Source organism: Athene cunicularia (assembly GCF_003259725.1).
Source record: "Athene cunicularia isolate RWA chromosome 1 unlocalized genomic scaffold, athCun1 chr1_part1, whole genome shotgun sequence".
NCBI lineage: Eukaryota > Metazoa > Chordata > Aves > Strigiformes > Strigidae > Athene > Athene cunicularia.
This window is the reverse complement of record NW_020799091.1, coordinates 460767-475597: the sequence shown is the minus strand read 5'-3', so window position 1 is coordinate 475597 and position 14831 is coordinate 460767. Positions and strand designations below refer to the sequence as shown.

The window sequence follows — 14831 nt, the reverse complement described above, 5'->3', positions numbered from 1 at the left end:
TGGTTTCAGTCCTTAAAAGATGCATGGAAAATTCTGCTTTGCTAGTGTTCGAAACAGTGCTCAAAACAGCTAGAACTAAGTTAAAGAAAAGACTTCTCGGTTTGAACTTCTGCATTTTGCAGAACTGTGTTTTTATAGAATTAATTTCACTCCTTTCCAATGTTACGAAATTTAAGTTACTCCTTTTCTTTATATTATTTGGAAGATGAAGAAAAAGAAAACAGGAAAATTGAACACAAGAAATATGAAGAGGTTTGTGGAAGCATTTTGTATCTTCACTCAGTTTCTGAAAATTGTGTATCCTAAGTAATTCTTCCCAAATTTCAGGTTTATCATCCAGAACATATTAGACTGGGAATGTATTCGAGCCTTTTTAACTGCAACACAAGAATGAAATTCTTATAATGAAGAATGAAAGTTCTTCTTGAAACCAGTTTATATAGCATTTGTTTCAGTGTATCAGTTGCCTCTTGGTTAGTTACTTCTAAAAATCCCCTAAAATGAGGTGCTGTTTGAATATAGAAATATTGCAATAGTGGACACCATCAAAAGAAAACTCCTTTCTCCCATCAAAAACTTTGCAGTAGCAAACAATGTTGCATCAGATTTCCAAAGACTACAAATTCCAGATTACAGAATCATTAAAGAGCCATCTGTGGGGCTCAGTATGTGTCAGAATTACTTACATTTAAATCATGGCTTATATTTGACTCTTACTTGTGTTACCATGCCATAGAAGGCTGAGCGTCCCCCTTCTGGCACATCACCTGGACTGTGAAACAGTTGATCGGAACAGAGAAGTTTTCCAGTAAACTCACCTTGGGTCAGTTCCTTACTCCTGTTTGTACCTGAGTAGCATGAAATGGCCCAAACAAGATCAGATCACTCCAAGTGCTGAGTAAATGCAAAGTGATCGAGTGCTAGAGGTGCTCGAGGTGAAGGGTAGAGCACCTGAGGTATTTTAAAGGGTTTAACTCATCCTTAACAGATCCACTTACAGACTGAGACTTGAGGGGAAAAAACAAAAAAAAGCTCCAAAAACCTGCCAATCCACCAAGTGCATTACATTGCTGCGCATCATGAACCAAACATCACCTGCTAGGGAGGAATATTTTAATATGCTTAGCATCAATTTAAAAGCAAAGAGCAATTCTTTGGTGACCCTCAGCACAGGGAGTAGGCACCGAACTGTATTTCCCACTCTACAGAGCGGGAAGCAGCGTGTCAAGCCTGGGTGAGCTCAGCCTGCTCTGCCCTTTCATTGCCCTTCCTCAGTGCTGCGTCTGGCAGTCTCCAGATAGCACGAGTAAGCCAGCTTTACAAATTGATTATATGCTAAAAATGCTAATTTGCAAGAGTCTTTGAGATATGAGTGTCTTGGGGTTAAGTTATTCAGATAATGCTTAACTTCAGAATTCAGCTGTCATCTGTAACAGTGAACATTATCTTATTTATATTTTGGATTTTATTAATAGAGAGAGGCTGGATAGGTTAACCTCCTGCTTCCCCTGTAGTTGTCCAATGATGCAATGCTCTTGGGGTTGCCACGCTACGTAGCCAAGTTCAAAACCCATCATAGCCATTTACTGTGCCGGAGTAAGTTAGAGGATTTGTTTTTAAATTGCTCCATGAAGTACGAACAGAACCCAGAAAAAAAATTAAAAGAGAAAAAAGAAAAAAAAAGGGGAGGGTGGTGTTACCTTTTAAACTGAGATGCATTGCTCTTTCCACAAGGATATTGACAGCAACTGTGTTTTCCAGAAATATCATGTCGTCTTCTTGTGGCTTGCCACTGATTTCTGAACTTACAATATCCAGTTTCTGATTCTGATTTTCAGAAGCCTGTTGGCTCAAATCAGGAGCTCTCTCTGTGCCTTCATCTTCACTGTTGCTGTATTCCTCAGCACAGTGAAGTCTGCTGGGCAGAGCAGCAGAAGTGGGAGAAAGGACGACATGAACACGTAAAGCAGCTCCTGCTAGGTTTGCAGCGTTGCACCTGAACAGTGGATAAACTCCTGCAAGAGAATTCACCACCAGCTAAACAAGCCACAGAAAAACTAGGATCTTGGAAACAGCTGGCACAGTTCCTTACTGTAAAGATCTCACATCAGAGCAGTAGAATGAATTTTGATTTTCAGTGTCATTTCTATGTAAAGTGTCACCCAGCGTGCTGGTAGATGTATCAGCCTGTAAAGGTTAAAACCAGTGACCAATCCCCCAAAACCCTTCATTTTCCCACTGGCAGCTCAGTTGACAATTTTGAAGCACATCAACTTCTTGAGAACCCTGAGAACAACGCCTTTTCATTTTATATCTATATATGGAGAATAGAACATATACACAGCATAAAAATTTGTTTTAACTCTTGCTCCATCTTCCCTCCCTGAGTGTATGCAAAGGAAGAGCCAAAGACCTGTCCAAAAATCTACCTGCAAGCTGGTGGCTGCTAGGATGCCACATAGGTGACAGAAGTCTAAGAAACCAAAAAGAGCAGAAGTTTCCATGAGGTGCTCAGTGCTTAGTCATTTGCTCTGACTACAGGCATTCAGCCTCCTTAAGAGACATTATTCTTACTGCTTCTCACTCTACCATGATGTCCAATCCATAATTTTGAAGAAACATTCTTCATCAATCCATGTAGGCTAATTGCTGTTCTTATTACTGATCATTACTGCCAATTTTTCACCCATTTAAACTTGCAAAGTTTTGCATTCAGAGAAAAAAAGCGCATTTTAACCTTATCTTCAGTGAAAGATGTTGAGTGTGTGTTTCAGGACAAAATAAAGCTGGAAATATTTTGTTTGAAGTGACTAGAGAAGTAACCAAACTGAAACATCAATAAAGAGGAATGAAAGTTCTTTTAGAACTTACCACTAACACTTAGTGTTGTCCTCGATCTTTCTGCTAATGCTGCGAGGTCGACATAGGCACATCCAATAAGACGATCTGTATGAAGTGGTCTTTCCCCATCATTTTCTTTACCATATGCCCACCACACCTGGATTTCTAATTTCTCCTCTCTGAAGAACCACAGCAGTCCTTGGCTCCTTCCGAGAGTCACCTTGTTTGGTTTCTTAAAGCTCACTGTCACGTTCTTCGTGTCGTCACTCAATTTTGGCCTCCTAAGCAAAGTCCACGTGGCTTCCTGATTATATAGCTTATACCTGAGGTAGCAGTAAGTGTTTTTATTCAGGTGTGTCTGGCCTGCAAGCAGCACACAGTGGACTGGCAGCCATACCCTTGGGGTTGAGATGCTCACAGCCACTGGACTGGTGTTCTGCTCCCATTCGTCACTATCATCCATGCTGTCTTCATGGCTCTCCTCACTGTTCCATCCTAAAAGCTTAGCAGCCTCCAAAACATGCTCTCTGTCACCCTGATGAGCGAAGGTAACAGAAAGTTCCAGTCCTCCCACAATGGCCTGCATGATGTTTGTGCAGTGTGAAGGCATTAAATCTTCAGGCAGGGTAACCGGGTACCAGCCTGTGATGCCTTTGGGAGAAAAGATCAGAATTAGACTTATCCTACCTTCTGAAAAATAGGAGTAGAGAATGTTCTGCTCTCTGGTCCTGAGTCAAGGACCAGTATTTGAAGTGTTTATTTCTTGTGAAAGTTTGGAATTTGTCAAATCATTTCTAACCTCAAAAAGCGGCAAATTGTTAGACCTCAGAAAACCTCAGTGTTAGTTGTAATCCCAAAGGCATTTTATTTTTCGTTCCGTTAACAATACTCATTTTACAACGAAACTATATCCCATGAATGTTCCATTACAAAATCAGGCATTTTCATTTCTTTCCTCTTCTCTTCCCATTAAAAATAAACGCAAAATTTCATGTTGGAGAAAATTACCACTATACTGAAATTAAAGCAGAATAACCAAGGCAATAATGAAAACATTATTACAAGACATAATTATCACAAACTAACACTAGATAGAGGAAGTAGTTCACATTTAGTTTAAAAAAAAAAGTTAATCCATCTGCTTCCTAATTTATTTAAGCCTCTGTTCCCAGCTTTGACAATTGAAAAGCACTCACTGGTCCTCCTCTGAACACTACAACTCCTGGACTTTCCACTTTAAGGTAGAAAATAAAATACTAAGGAGGTGTGCTGGTTTTAGCTGGGATGGAGTTACATTTCTTCATAGTAGCTTCAGAATATTCATTCAGCTACTATACATCCTACATCCTGAAAACAGATCTTCAAACAATAACCTCTATATGAATTTTCTAATACAGGATTTTTAATGAAGGCATGTGCAATGTCTGAACGAACTTTGGTCTAAATAAAAAACCCACAAAAAAAGCCCCAAATGGGAATCAAAATTCTTTTAAGGAATTACCACACTATTCGCCCAGAAGATCAGCAGTGTAACACTGCTGTATTACCTGATCTTCTTCTCAGCAGGTCTCTGGTTGGAATTGTGACTGTCCCAAGAAGATAATCTCTTGAAGTCCGAGCTGCCAATGTTTCAGGGGCTGGAAAGTAAGTATTTTGTAAACGCACTAAACTGGAACACATGATTTAGAAGCGACTGAGACAGCATCTCCTTTAAAAGAACACCATATCACCTCAACGTCAAATAGCTCAGCTGTTACACTGAAACCACTTTTAACCCATGAAAAAAAGGATAAAAATCAAAACAAATGGCCCAGGATTTATCAGGCCAATATCAGTGAGAAACAGGAGAAGCTCAACATGGTACAGCAACATGTGCTCGCAGCCCAGAGAGCCAACCATGTCCCGAGCTGCACCCAGAGCAGGGGGGGCAGCAGGGCCAGGGGGGGATTCTCCCCCTCTGCTCCGCTCTGGGAGACCCCCCTGCAGGGCTGGGTCCAGCTCGGGGGCACCAACAGCAGAAGGACACGGACCTGCTCCAGCGGGGCCAGAGGAGCCACGGAGATGCTGGGGGGGCTGAAGCCCCCCCTGTGAGGACAGGCTGAGAGAGTTGGGGGGTTCAGCTGGAGAAGAGAAGGCTCCGGGGAGACCTTAGAGCGGCCCCCCAGGGCTGGAAGGGGCTGCAGGAACAGGGGGAGGGACTCTTTATCTGGGAGTTCAGGCATAGGTCAAGGGGTAATGGCTTTAAACTGACAGAGGGGAGATCTAGATGAGATCTAAGGCAGAAATTCTTCCCTGTGAGGGGGGTGAGGCCCTGGCACAGGCTGCCCAGAGAAGCTGTGGCTGCCCCCTCCCTGGAAGGGTTCAAGGCCAGGTTGGACGGGGCTTTGGGCAATCTGGGCTGGTGGAAGGTGGCCCTGCCTGGGGCAGGGGGGGCTGAACTAGACGATCTTTAATGTCTTTTCCAACCCAAACCATTCTGAGATTCAATGATTCTCTGAGAACAAAACCTGTCTATAGGTATTGTCCATGCACATTCATGACAGGATACATGCTTTACCACCGCTGAATTTGGAAAAACTTTTAGGGATTATTTCCTTAGAAGAGCATTAGGTGACCAGTGAGGAGCTAGTGCTCTATATTATTACTCGGTTCCCCTAACATGCCACTCCTGACTCTCCTCCTCCAGGAGTAAAAAACAATCTCACCTTTCACTAAATTTTGTTTATAAATTTTACAATGTGTTACGCTGGAAAAAATCCTGCCTATCTGCCACAGTTTAATCACTGAAGCATTTTAAGCTATCATTTTTCTGGACCTCTGTTACCTCTCATGAAGCAGAGGCAATAAGGCAGGCACAAAGGCAGGGTGCTCCAAGAATCAAGCACTATTCCTGTTAATTGCATTATCTTTTCATTTAAGAGGTGATCTTGATCACCTGAAGTCTTAGAATCCTCAACTCTTTGCACAAGGGGAGCAATACCTCCCAAAGCCTTCTCTGAAGACAGTTTAGGTAATGACATCTATTAGCAACTGCACAGAATATTCCCTGGAAGGGTTCAAGGCCAGGTTGGACAGGGCTCTGAGCCTCCCAATCTAGTGGAAGATGGGTCCTGCTCACTGCAGGGGGGCTGGACTAGATGATCTTTGGAAGTCCCTTAAAGCTCAAACTGTTCTATGATTCCACTATTTTATGAATAGTCTCTCTTCTAAACTAAAAATTAAGGGAACTGGATCCTTCTGCACCCGGATTCACTGTAATCGCTCGTCCTCCTTACCTGACTTAGTGTTCTGATGGTAGAGAGAGAAGATGATACTGGCAGACTGCAAGAGTTCCCCCAGACAAGAGGCTTCTCCACTACTCTTCTGAATAATGAGGTTACAAGGAAACTCTACGTGATGCTCAAACTCAGGGCAGAAAGTACAAGCCACAGCTCGCGTGATGCGTCTCTCTGCCTCAGGCAGGAAGGAGAGGTGCACGGAAACATAAGCATTAACTCCCACACCTGCGTAGTACTGGACCGAAGGGTTCTTTTGTGCCACAGCTCTTCATTTAGTATGTTAAAAGAAAAGAAGAGAATTAATATAATGTACAAGGAATCTAGGAACCAACGCAATTAAAGCAAAGGTTTCGAGTTCACGGTGAAAAGATGGGACAAAACAGTGAATGTTTAAGTCAAAACAGATGTGGATTCTGGCTGCATATTGTTTTTCACTTTTTTTTTTTCATCTGAACATACTAGGAACAGATACACAATGATGAGAGTAACCACCACAAGGTCCACCACTGGTGGCTGTGCTCTTATTATTGTCAGGATCTGAGACCAATGGGTTGAGAAAGTACTCAGCACCTTTAAAATTGTCCCATAATGTAGAAAAAGCTGCAGGATAACTTCCCAGAGAACCTGCTCTGGAAGGAAGCAAAAGGCCATGCCAAATTATTTTTACATAGACTAGTAGTGACAAGCCAAAGGAGGTGAAATGAGCAGATGGAATTATTTACAAGTAAAACAGACCCAGGTATTAGTCAGGTCATACATCTGAAGGATGAAGAGACTGAGGTCATTCCACTTTCTTAACTTCTCCAAGTGCCATATGGCAGTGACCCTCATCTTACAGAGTCTACTTGAATTAAGATGGATCCAGAGCTCAACAACACCGAGGAGAGGCTCAGTGAGCACTGCTCTAGAATAACTCTTACAGAATTGACTCCCTCTCTTCTAGCCCTTTCTTCAGTAGTTCTTGAAAATCACATGTTGGGACTAAGTTCAGGTGACACCATTCACTCAGAGCAGCAGCCTTCTGGTGAAAAGGAACAGGTTTCATTTACTAGTTAGTTTATCGATGTTTCCACAGTGAAATTCAAGAAAACAATCACAGCCAGCTTTTAAATAGCATCAGTAACACCAAGATCCAGTGCTCAAATAGGTCCCATTTTATATCGGCCAAATTTTCTATCAGCCTTTGGCGTAGAAAAATGTGGAAGCGTAGAAAGATGTGCCCTTACAATCTCAATCCTTCTGTAGAACGAATGCTACCACACTGTGCTGCAGCCTAAGGGACAAAAATAACCACTGATGCTCTTTATAAAGTTATTTTCACTTCTGATCAGAACCCAGTTTGAATCTTGGTCTCTGCAAATGGAAACTTAGCCAGTTACCATTTGTTCTCATCTACTGTCTCAGCCTGCTGCCTCCAGATAAAGCTATTTTAAGAGAAAAATCTTCCTTTTTGCATTAGTCTTTACCTAGCTGCTGCTTGCAAACCAGCTGCTCTGTGTATTTGTACAGAAAGAGAAACAGCTTGAGCAGTTTTTCCTGCTGCTGTTTTCACAGATCGTTGGTATCTCACACTCACATCAAGCAAGCCTAGATTAAATGAAAGAAAGAAAAGAAAGAAATGGTCAACTTTTTATACAATTGGATCCAATATAATCAATACTCAGTTATACCTCTTAATACAAAACTTACTCTATTAATGCAAAAAAATAATTCCACATGAAACCCATAGAGAGTGGCTGTGGAAGCTGCTGTACTTCAGCCAAAAGTTATGGCCTGATAGAGGAGGCACAGAAGGAAATTTTAAGGACTGCATCCTGCAGCCGGACCTCCCGGCAGTCAGATCAGACGGTGTGAATGGCTCCTTCTCATTGGCAAATTCACCGCGTAGTAAAACTAGGAGAGGCTGTTTAACCCAGCCGCGCCCTCATGTGTGCATTCATTGTAGTAGTTTTAAAATATCATACTGCGGTGTTTCAACGCATCTTTTTTTATAGCACTGCAGTGACAAAACCTTCAAAGAGACAGATTTTCTGCTGCTGCACGTGGCTAACCTATTACAAGATCATCAAAGCATACTGAACTCCCTCTTCAGCCCCAGCTTTTTTTATGGCCGTTTTTTCCAAGAAGCTGCCTCAGGTTTTCTCAGAGCTGAGGTTTGTATTATTTGAAAGAACCACAGCAGAACAGAAAGATGTTTCTGCCCGTACCACGTACACATAAACAGCCCTTCTGCAGATTCCCCATTTTCTACGTTACACGGGAAGCTTAACTACAGACTGGGGCTTATTTGGCAGCTCAGCAGTTCAACACACAGGGAGGGCTTTTTTAAACTCATTAGGAGTTTGAGGGCTGCTCGTGTTTAAATCACTGAATTTTCACTAGGTATGGTGATAGTAAAAGCTGGGAGGAAAAACACTCATGGCTGGTATCAGTTGCCAAGACAAATATGTATTTTTCTTTCCCTTGGCTGCAAATACACAGACCTTCACTTTGAAAGTGAAAACCCACGAGCCTTCCTTACCTGAAGGCCTCAAATTAAATTCCTCTGAGGAATCAGTCCGGGGGACCAATGGAAGATTAAAAGTCTGTATCCCTATTTCTTCACGATGCTGCATAGTCACCAAGGCACAGAGCCGTGACAAAGGCAAGGTCCCTTTGGCAACCATCTGGTCTCTGACATTTGGATAATAGTACCTGGTAAGACACGAAGAAGCAGCATCAAACGTGCTGTTTTGATGATGAAAAAGGATCTTTACTTTTCTCACAATTGCATAAGTCAACTCTTAATTTTTGTGTCTTCAAACACTAGTTAGTCTGACAGCTAAAGGATAAAATTTCCACAGGAAAAAAAAACAACCCACAACAGTTAAGTGCTCAAGTAGATAATGCTACAAATACACTTTCACACTAGTCTTAGCAAGTCAACTGGCAGAAACTCTACTAAAAATTGGCTTCCCAAAGGAAAACAAGAGGAGGATCTGGCACCAAATATTCTCTGCCCTCTTTTTCCATTAATAAATAAAAATGCTACTTGCAGAATAGATTTGTGGTACCAGTTTGTGAGTGTAAAAAAACAACTCTAGACTGTTTCTTACCATGCTACTTGGCTTCAGACTTATCCTAAAGCGAGTTTTGGCACCTGTATCTCATGAACAACAGGTAGATCAGGAGAAAGGCCCCCACTGGATTTTCAGCAGCAGTAACTGAGTAACGTGGTAGTGCTACAAACTTCTGTTTTCCTTTTCCTTTTGGGACAACTCTGAACATTAATCGACTGTTCTAGCCTTGGGTACAGCACTGCCTGAATAGTAGTCACAACGTCTTGGAATATTACACCTGTACACTTCTTTTTTTTTTTCCCCCCATACACTTCTAGGAGTCATTCAAGATGCTGACAACTTCACAGCAAGAACTCTCTCCTTTGGACTCTGGCAGTCAGTATCTAATCTCCTTCCTAATTACAAAGATCTGTTGGTAAGTTCTTTCCATTTTAAATATTGCAAACTGGTAAAAGGATGTTTGCAGAATTCTTAGAAAGCTTCCAGCTCAGTCATTTGCTCCTTTCACACAAAACAGCCTAAATTCACCAGCCACTATCAGTGAGTGGTTAGGGCAAAGTCTTAAACCAAAGTCTAACTGTCCTCAGGAAACTGAGCTAAAGCACGTTTTTGAAACTCCAGGTACTAACTATTTGTCACTTAAACTGCTCTCGTCATTACCAACATTACTGTAAACTCATCCAGCATGTAATAATTCCCATGTGAACCTGCAAATTGTAAATATATTGTTTACTACAGAATGAACAGATTATTATAATTATGCTTTTCTAAAGCTATCTGTCTTCATGGTCTCTGCTTTCTACTACTAGTAATTAGCTTCAGCTGCCAAAGAAACTATAATTTGAATTTACAAACATTTTATAGTATTTCTTTTGTAATTGGTGACTTGTATTAGGGGAAAAAAAAAACCCTAACAAAACAATTAAATTATACCACCAGGGTGATATTAAGTAAAATTTAGATGTGGCAAGCGTTTAAACACTACTTTTAGATCATGATGCTAGTAACAAATTGGAAGTAAGCAAACTAAGAGCATACACTTTCTAAAGAAGTTGTAAGAAGAAAAGAGTAATTAGCACTCTTGGGGGGAAAAAAAAAAAGGCTTACATGTCTTAAATGAAACTTTAAATGCAGATATTCAGCACCAAATGTTGATGAGCTCACCAGTTTTTCACTTACTATTAAATATCCATCCCATAGCTAGAGATTTCTCAATACCAGATATGAATCTATCTGTATTGCAGTGACATCGACGAGAATAAGATATTTCTCTGTACCTGCACCAGACCTCAAACTGGATTCCTCCTCCAGCTACTCCTGATGTCATAAATGCGCTGACCAGAAGCCTCTGGACTGGGACAGCAGCAGGAACCAACAAAGAATGATGATGCTCATCATTAAAGACGGGATCAGGGACGCACAAAGTGGTCGCTGTGCAAAATGACTTTAATTTGATGCCTACAAGTCAAGCAGAGTTGGTTAAAAATGGTTGCATTTGTGGGTTTCAATCTTTTCCTATTTGCAGTCCTTCAGGAGGCAGGACCCAGGGACAAGTTAAACCCTCCTGCCAGAAGGCTGGCTCTTCTGAGTTTTACTTCACAGATCTTTTACAAGCAGTTCACGCAGTAGTACCAAGTGTGAGCCACAGGCTAAAAACTACTGTTAAATGTGGCGGGAAGGTGACATAGTCCACAGGAGTTGCTATGGAACAGTGGTACTGACCCTCATTTTTCAGAGGAAATCAATCTCATTGATTCAGAGCACTCAAAGTCAACACTAATTCCTTTTCTACAACTGCAATTATTTAAATATTCCTTTATAATCCCAATGACCTAAACCAGGCAAGTCTTCTCTTGGTGTATCCATGAAAATGAGCACCTTGCAAGGCTTGTGTATGTAAAGCCTTTGTTGAATTTAACTGTATACAATCTCAGTATTCCCTGCAAATCTGTTCTTGCACATTTTTGCAGGATCAGTTGGTGAACTCCTCTAGAATCTTTACAAAAAAGGTACTGTGTGAAGAGACTCAGAACTAGCAATGTTTTGTCGGGTTTTTTTTTCCTCAGAATTTTGCCATCTGCCTCAGTCAAAGCAGGCTTTTCATTTACTGACACAGCCCAAGTACAGTTGTACACAGACCTTCTGAGGAAAGCAAGCACTGGCTGCATTATGGAAGCTCAAATACAAACCCTCTTACTTAAGCAGAGAGAACATTACTGAACAATATTTAACTAAAGCAATGCTCTAAATACGGATTCCATCCCTGGAAGGGTTCAAGGCCAGGTTGGACGGGGCTTTGGGCAACCTGGGCTAGTGGAAGGTGGCCCTGCCCAGGGCAGAGGGGTGGCACTGGATGATCTTTTAAGGTCCCTTCCAACCTGAACCAGCCTGTGATTCTATGATTTTATATATCAGAGGAAACCTACCATCCTCATGCAATTCAGTTCCTTGCAGTGCACCACAACCAGCCTCTTGAACAGGGAAATAGTACTGTACATAGCAGTCAGCTTCTCCCCAGACAGTGGACTGTAAGGGAGTGAGTCCTTTCACACTCTCCACATGGATCTCAAACACATGCTCCATCAGGTCTTCCCCTTCTTGGTCTAAGTGCTAATAAAACAAAGGAAATCCACATCAGAAGGACAACTCTTGAGGAAATAGCAAACATCATGGGAACATGAGATTTTACGAATAAGCCTGAGATGGGGGGCTCAGAATCCCTATCTGCTATTTTCTCCCTGAAGTTCACAAAAACATCAAAAGCCTGACAGCAAAGTTCTTTTTCTGCAAAAGCCAAAAACCACAGCACATAAAAAGCATGAAAGTTCCTCCATATCCAACTCAAAGGTAGTGGCAAAACCTGTATGGTACAGAATAAGGCTGTGAGAGTTAAGATTTTACAGATTTTTTTTTTTTACTGCACTTGTCATGTAGATTGAAGGAGTGGATATGCAGGGCAGTAAAAATGGCAATAATTTCAAGACTGGTGAAGGAAAGTGGCTAAAAAAAAAAAAAGTACAAAATATAATTCTACAAAGGACGTGATCATTTATATAAAAATTGGCTACAGCATCAAGAGATTGGGGATCACTAGCCTGTTAATGAAGCCACTGGGGTAAAATCCTTTTCATGTGTCCTTAACAGCAAGAATGGGAATTTATTGAACAATACCGGTGTGAGCTTTGTAGGAGGAGGGTCCAGAGCGTGAGAAGGACGCTGTGTGATGGGAGGTACCATTCCTTCTTCATTTTTTAGCCTTTGCAGGGCCACTATTTGATCTGCTGACCCCATTGCCAGGATGACCCTCAGGCTTCCACTTCTACTGCCGGTAAAAACGTCTATCACAGGCATATAGCAGTCCACAGCAACCACTGGATACTGAGCTTGAAGAAGCAGGTGGGAAATCTTTGGATCTCTAGAACAGATTAAAACACCAAAAAAAGTCCCAGCAAGAGAATGAAGCCATCTGAATATGAACACGATCACACAAAGCTCATTTCAGATGGGACTTTCAATGCAGTTAGAAATCAATCTATCTCCATTCCTCCAAAATCCATCTCAATTACATTAGTCTTCACAAAGCGCAGATCTCGGAGCTATTTTCAGCAATGAGAAAGCACAGCTCTCCAAAAACTAACATGGCCTGAGCTATACGCCAGCCTAGAAATCTGTAAGCGAGGTGATGAACTGGAACAAGACTCTATTAATATATTAATATATATACTGCGGCCACATTATAGTTTTATGAGGCAGTTATGTGCCTCTGGGGATGGACTTGGGCAGGAGGAAAAGAAGGAACAAGGACAGTTTCCCAGAGAAATGTGAAAAAGAGAATATCTACAAGTAAGCTACAGTGGATTACTGAAAAAATTATACAAATGACAAAGTAGTGGCAAGTCAGTTCCAGCACCATCTGATTTCCACCTATCACTAGCCTGAGCAAAATAAAAGGAATTAATTCTCTGTGTTAGAAAGAATCTCTTCTGTCCGGTACTTCCATCAATTTACATTGCTTTAAGGAGGTGTTTTATTGAACAAGAAGCAAAAACATTGAACTGAAAAGAACAACGAGCTCTAGAGAGACCCGTTGGCTAAGACAATTAAAATGTGAAGCATTTAGAGACCTTTTTGATACCACAAGCATTATCCTGTGCAGTCAAACCGACAGCATCCCTATCAATGGGATCTACGCAGAGCATGATCAGGAAGAAAATCACCCAGTCAGTCCTAACCTTAGAAAATCACCAACGAAAAGCCACACTTAATTTTCTTGTGCAGTCACGGTGATCTCTTACAGTTTTACTCTTTCACAGGACCACAAGTTAACCTGGCTCCAAGCCTGACACAGCACAGCGTCTTTATTTCTTACAGGCTACTTGTATTTCTGTACGAGGAGAGTGTAACTTACCCATTTAGTGCTCAGGGTAGGAAAGTGCCAGAGGAAGCCTGGCAGGACAAAAATGCCTTTTGCTATCAAGAATAATTAAGAACCCCCCCACACAAACCCTAGACACCACCCATGACTTCTTTCTCTGAGCACCAGGTAGGATATTTCCCAACCCAATAAAACAGGGAACAAAGGTTGTTTACTTGAATGAGATGTAAAACTGATGCAGAGGAAGTTTCACTAATCCTAGCAGTCTGTCACAGCCAGGGCTTCCCATCTTGTTCCACGCTTCGATGATCATAACGTTGTTCTTTAGTCGCTCCAAGTGTTTGGAGGTCAATGAAAAAGGCATCACCTGAAAGAGTTTAATGTGGAATTAGTACACAGAACACATGGGAAGCTATTTGCTAAGTACAGAGCATTCTGGTAATGCTACATTATTCCAGTCTAAAGAACTGTGCTCTTTAGATATGGAAATTAAAAATTAAATGCATACTTGCCTAACAAGTTTCAGAAAACTGATAAGCTTGGAAAATCACTAGCCAGCAAAGTAAATGCAATTTAGATAAATTTTAACATAAGATAATATTCTATCTTAAAAAACATTGCTTTAAACTTTAAACATCTGTTTACTAAACAACAGATAAATAATTTCAAACAACCGTTTCAGATGTCTTCTGCTATGTTTTTACATTTCACCCTTTCAGCTGAAAACTAAGGAGTCTCACAAATAACTAGGTATTTTTAACAAATGCATTGGAACACCCTGACATTTCCAAAGAAAAATATCAATTAAAAAAACCTACAAAAATCGCAACATTATCAAATGCCTGAAATTCTGCTGTTTGATGGGGGTTTGCTCTGGCCCATATTTGGACAGTAAACCACTCTTCTGTACTCATTGAGAAAAAAAAGAATGCTGAGGAATGGAACAAACAAAAAAATTCTACATCTACATAATAGGATGCCATGAAGATGCCATCAACAATGTGTTTTCTTGACAAAACAGGAGGAGAAGTAAACTTTAAGGTTTAACCTAAACTTTTCTAACTATTTCTCTTTCAAAAATCTCATTTATTATTTAGACAACTCAAGCAACTGCGTTTCCAACTGTGTAATGCAGCCAAAACAACATTGAAAATACATTTAATATACTGGACAGAGCCAAGCAGAGAAGTTCCTACATATATAAAAGTAACTTATCGTTGAAATATGCTTGTCAGTGTGGAATAGCACATTTCAGTAAGCAGAAGATTTGTGACTTGC

At 41.0% G+C, this 14831-nt stretch overlaps 1 protein-coding gene across 1 annotated transcript in view; it reads right to left on the bottom strand.

Annotated features, from left to right (window-relative positions):
- C2CD3 (C2 calcium dependent domain containing 3) overlaps window positions 1–14831 on the bottom strand; it is a 54094-nt gene that overhangs the window by 22188 nt on the left and 17075 nt on the right. The window contains exons 15-24 of the mRNA XM_026849851.1: window positions 13769–13920; window positions 12350–12593; window positions 11605–11788; window positions 10456–10636; window positions 8641–8813; window positions 7586–7706; window positions 6117–6385; window positions 4389–4478; window positions 2872–3492; window positions 1701–2015 (exon numbers count right to left, since the gene is read on the bottom strand). Of these exons, the coding sequence (XP_026705652.1) occupies window positions 1701–2015; window positions 2872–3492; window positions 4389–4478; window positions 6117–6385; window positions 7586–7706; window positions 8641–8813; window positions 10456–10636; window positions 11605–11788; window positions 12350–12593; window positions 13769–13920 (2350 nt within the window). The remainder of the gene's footprint in view (window positions 1–1700; window positions 2016–2871; window positions 3493–4388; window positions 4479–6116; window positions 6386–7585; window positions 7707–8640; window positions 8814–10455; window positions 10637–11604; window positions 11789–12349; window positions 12594–13768; window positions 13921–14831) is intronic.